Genomic DNA, 5,213 nt, shown 5'->3' on the forward strand with positions numbered 1-5,213 from the left:
CATAAACGTGTGTTAAAGTGTCCCCTAGGAGCATAAACGTGTGTTAAAGTGTCCTCTAGGAGCATAAACGTGTGCTAAAGTGTCCTCTAGGAGCATAAACGTGTGTTAAAGTGTCCTCTAGGAGCATAAACGTGTGTTAAAGTGTCCTCTAGGAGCATAAACGTGTGTTAAAGTGTCCTCTAGGAGCATAAACGTGTGCTAAAGCTAATTTAAACAAACCTAAACATCTAGCACTTAAATAATAACTCTGTGCTAACCTAAATATTAGCTATATTAGCTAACTTAAACTTTAACCCTAATTTAAACCTTAGCTAACCTGAACCACGGTGTAGGTTAGCTTATATTCACGTTAGCTCGGTTTAGGCTAACTTAAACTGAGCTAACCCTAACCAGCTGCTGCCTCCTCGTCTCAGCGTTGTGAGTGTTTGACGTTTGAAGCGTTTCCTCTGGTTCCACGTCGACGTTAAGCAGAAACACTCGAGTGCGTCTGACGTTCTCGTCGTTCGGAGCTGAAACATTAAAACAAAAGAACAAAAGAACAAAAACTTTAATGTGATGAAATAATTGTTGTTTGAGCAGCGTGAGGTTCAAACACACGAGCGTTAATTACAACGTGTGACAGGAGATCAGAACACACACACACACACACACACATACTTTAGAACACACACACACACTTCAGAACACACACACACTTCAGAACACACACACACACACACACACACACTTCAGAACACACACACACTTCAGAACACACACACACACACACACACACACACACACACACACTTCAGAACACACACACACACTTCAGAACACACACACACACTTCAGAACACTTCCTACGCTTTGAACTATGATGTGTGTGTGTGTCTCTCTCTCTCTCTCTGTGTGTGTGTGTTCTGAAGTGTGTGTGTGTGTGTGTCTGTGTGTGTGTGTGTGTCTCTCTCTCTCTCTCTCTGTGTGTGTGTGTGTCTGTGTGTGTGTGTCTCTCTCTGTGTGTGTGTGTGTGTGTGGTTCTCTGTGTGTGTGTGTGTCTCTCTCTCTGTGTGTGTGTGTCTGTGTGTGTGTGTGGTTCTCTGTGTGTGTGTGTGTCTCTCTCTCTGTGTGTGTGTGTGTGTGTGTGTGTGTGTGTGTGTGTGTGTGTGTGTGTGTGTGTGTGTGTGAGAGCAGTAAATCACAGGTTAACTGTGTTTTAATCTGACACTAATGTTCACCACAAACACTGGAGCGGCAGCAGCTCGTGTGTTCGAGTCCTCTGATGTTTCCAACGTGTCTGAGCACCCGCGGCTCCGAGCCGGTGACGTCATCAGTGTTATCTTAATTTTTCCTTTGGACTCAAAATAATAAAAATAATAAAAATAATCCACATGGTTATTTTTCATGTTTAAGTTCAGTTCATGTGTTTGTTCACAATGAGAAAAAGGTCTAAACATAAACATGTAAATAAACATCAAGAATAAATAATACAATTAAAAAATGTAAATAAATATAAACAAATAAAAAATAAAATAAATCTATAACTAAACATGTTCAGCATCAGTCAGCTGTTGATCATTTAAACAAAGAATAAATAATAAATAAATAAATCTGTAAATAAACTTCATGAATGAATAATAAATAAAAATAAACATCTAAACATGTTCAGTATCAGTTGTTGATCGTTTCAATAAAGAATAAATAGAAATAAATAAATAAAAATATAAATCAAACTAATCTGGTTTTAGTCATTTTGATCAAATAAATATTTTTGTGGATCAAAAAATACAAACATGTTTTAATTAAAATCAACTTTATTCTGCTGCTTTCATTAAATATAATATAAATATATTAATATATATTATACGTCAAAATACATAAACATATATTAATATATTTATAAATGTTTATATATATAATTATTATTATAGTTGAATCCTGTCGTTGACTCTTGTCGGGGGTCGGAACCTTTGTGCGGAGCTTGTTCTCGGTCGGTGGTGTTTATCCGAACACTCGCGGTCCCTCCGGTAAAACGTCCGCGGGTTTCAGTGACGGAGCCGCGAATCTGAAAATAACAGAAATACAAATTAAATTAAATTAAAGGATTTAAAAGAATGAAAGAAAGAACAGAAGAAGAAGAAGGAGGAGGAGGAGGAGGCGCCGCGGCTCTGAGGTGAGACTTTAATGATTTCATATTTATATTAAAACCGTCTGAACTGTTGTTGTTTATGATGTTATATAAATGTTTATAATATAACATATTCACTGATGTCCGTTCATCTTTAGCGGATCTTTCGCTGTTTCACTCTGAAATGATGAAAACGAGTTTTCCCTCACATCAAACTTGATTTAAACAACATTTTTCTAACAGCACTTTCATCTTCACACAACATTTATGGATTTATTTATTTATTAATAACATTTATCTAAACTCTGGAATTCCTCATCTGCATTAAATCCGAGATAAAAACACAGAATATTACAAAAACATGTGAAAAATGAGAAAAGTGAAAAGAAAAGAGGAAGTTTCAAACAGGAGCAGCAGCTCAGTAACTTTTGCGCGTCTATTACTGTACCTACGGCCCCACTTAGTAACTGCTGCGCGTCTATTACTGTACCTACGGCCCCACTCAGTAACTGTTGCGCGTCTATTAGTGTACCTACGGCCCCACTCAGTAACTGTTGCGCGTCTATTACTGTACCTACGGCCCCACTTAGTAACTGCTGCGCGTCTATTACTGTACCTACGGCTCCACTCAGTAACCGTTGCGCGTCTATTACTGTACCTACGGCCCCACTCAGTAACTGTTGCGTGTCTATTACTGTACCTACGGCCTCACTCAGTAACTGTTGCGCGTCTATTACTGTACCTACGGCCCCACTCAGTAACTGTTGCGTGTCTATTACTGTACCTACGGCCCCACTCAGTAACTGTTGCGCGTCTATTACTGTACCTACGGCCCCACTTAGTAACTGTTGCGCGTCTATTACTGTACCTACGGCCCCACTCAGTAACCGTTGCGCGTCTATTACTATACCTACGGCCCCACTCAGTAACTGCTGCGCGTCTATTACTGTACCTACGGCCCCACTTAGTAACTGTTGCGCGTCTATTAGTGTACCTACGGCCCCACTTAGTAACTGTTGCGCGTCTGTTACTGTACCTACGGCCCCTTTTGCGCGTCTATTACTGTACCTACGGCCCCACTCAGTAACTGTTGCGCGTCTGTTACTGTACCTACGGCCTCACTCAGTAACTGTTGCGCGTCTATTAGTGTACCTACGGCCCCACTTAGTAACTGTTGCGCGTCTGTTACTGTACCTACGGCCTCACTCAGTAACTGTTGCGTGTCTATTAGTGTACCTACGGCCCCACTCAGTAACTGTTGCCCGTCTGTTACTGTACATACGGCCCCACTCAGTAACTGTTGCGCGTCTATTACTATACATACGGCCCCTCTTAGTAACTGTTGCGCGTCTATTACTGTACATACGGCCTCACTCAGTAACTGTTGCGCGTCTATTACTGTACCTATGGCCTCACTCAGTAACTGTTGCGCGTCTATTACTGTACCTACGGCCCCACTCAGTAACTGTTGCGCGTCTATTACTGTACCTACGGCCCCACACAGTAACTGTTGCGCGTCTATTACTGTACCTACGGCTCCACTCAGTAACTGTTGCGCATCTATTACTGTACCTACGGCCCCACTTAGTAACTGTTGCGCATCTATTACTATACCTACGGCCCCACTTAGTAACTGTTGCGTGTCTATTAGTAAAGTTACGGCCCCACTCAGTAACTGTTGCGCGTCTATTACTGTACCTACGGCCCCACACAGTAACTGTTGCGCGTCTATTACTGTACCTACGGCCCCACTTAGTAACTGTTGCGCGTCTATTACTATACCTACGGCCCCACTTAGTAACTGTTGCGCGTCTATTAGTAAAGTTACGGCCCCACTCAGTAACTGTTGCGCGTCTATTAGTAAAGTTACGGCTCCACTTAGTAACTGTTGCGCGTATATTACTATACCTACGGCCCCACTTAGTAACTGTTGCGCGTCTATTAGTAAAGTTACGGCCCCACTCAGTAACTGTTGCGCGTCTATTAGTAAAGTTACGGCCCCACTCAGTAACTGTTGCGCGTCTATTAGTAAAGTTACGGCTCCACTCAGTAACTGTTGCGCGTCTATTAGTAAAGTTACGGCCCCTCTTAGTAACTGTTGCGCGTCTATTAGTGTACCTACGGCCCCACTTAGTAACTGTTGCGCGTCTATTACTGTACCTACGGCCCCACTCAGTAACTGTTGCGCGTCTATTAGTAAAGTTACGGCCCCTCTTAGTAACTGTTGCGCGTCTATTAGTGTACCTACGGCCCCACTTAGTAACTGTTGCGCGTCTATTACTGTACCTACGGCCCCACTTAGTAACTGTTGCGCGTCTATTACTGTACCTACGGCCCCACTTAGTAACTGTTGCGCGTCTATTACTGTACCTACGGCCCCTCTTAGTAACTGTTGCGCGTCTATTACTGTACCTACGGCCCCACTTAGTAACTGTTGCGCGTCTATTACTGTACCTACGGCCCCACTTAGTAACTGTTGCGTGTCTATTACTGTACCTATGGCTCCACTCAGTAACTGTTGCGCGTCTATTAGTAAAGTTACGGCCCCTCTTAGTAACTGTTGCGCGTCTATTAGTGTACCTACGGCCCCACTCAGTAACTGTTGCGCGTCTATTAGTGTACCTACGGCCCCACTTAGTAACTGTTGCGCGTCTATTACTGTACCTACGGCCCCACTTAGTAACTGTTGCGCGTCTATTACTGTACCTACGGCCCCACCCAGTAACTGTTGCGCGTCTATTAGTAAAGTTACGGCTCCACTTAGTAACTGTTGCGCGTCTATTACTGTACCTATGGCTCCACTCAGTAACTGTTGCGCGTCTATTAGTGTACCTACGGCCCCACTTAGTAACTGTTGCGCGTCTATTACTGTACCTACGGCCCCACTTAGTAACTGTTGCGCGTCTATTAGTAAAGTTACGGCCCCACTTAGTAACTGTTGCGCGTCTATTAGTAAAGTTACGGCCCTACTCAGTAACTGTTGCGCGTCTATTAGTAAAGTTACGGCTCCACTTAGTAACTGTTGCGCGTATATTACTATACCTACGGCCCCACTTAGTAACTGTTGCGCGTCTATTAGTAAAGTTACGGCCCCACTTAGTATCTG

The 5,213-nt window shown here is 43.0% G+C and overlaps 1 protein-coding gene across 1 annotated transcript in view; it reads left to right on the forward strand.

Annotated features, from left to right (window-relative positions):
* The first annotated feature begins 2,005 nt into the window (after window positions 1-2,005).
* Window positions 2,006-5,213, forward strand: part of tti2 (TELO2 interacting protein 2) — an 8,803-nt gene continuing 5,595 nt past the window's right edge. Inside the window, exon 1 of the mRNA XM_083913238.1 lies at window positions 2,006-2,152. Within this exon, the coding sequence (XP_083769364.1) occupies window positions 2,094-2,152 (59 nt within the window). The 5' untranslated portion in view covers window positions 2,006-2,093. The remainder of the gene's footprint in view (window positions 2,153-5,213) is intronic.

This window comes from Echiichthys vipera (genome assembly GCF_963691815.1).
Source record: "Echiichthys vipera genome assembly, chromosome: 4".
NCBI classification, from domain to species: domain Eukaryota; kingdom Metazoa; phylum Chordata; class Actinopteri; order Perciformes; family Trachinidae; genus Echiichthys; species Echiichthys vipera.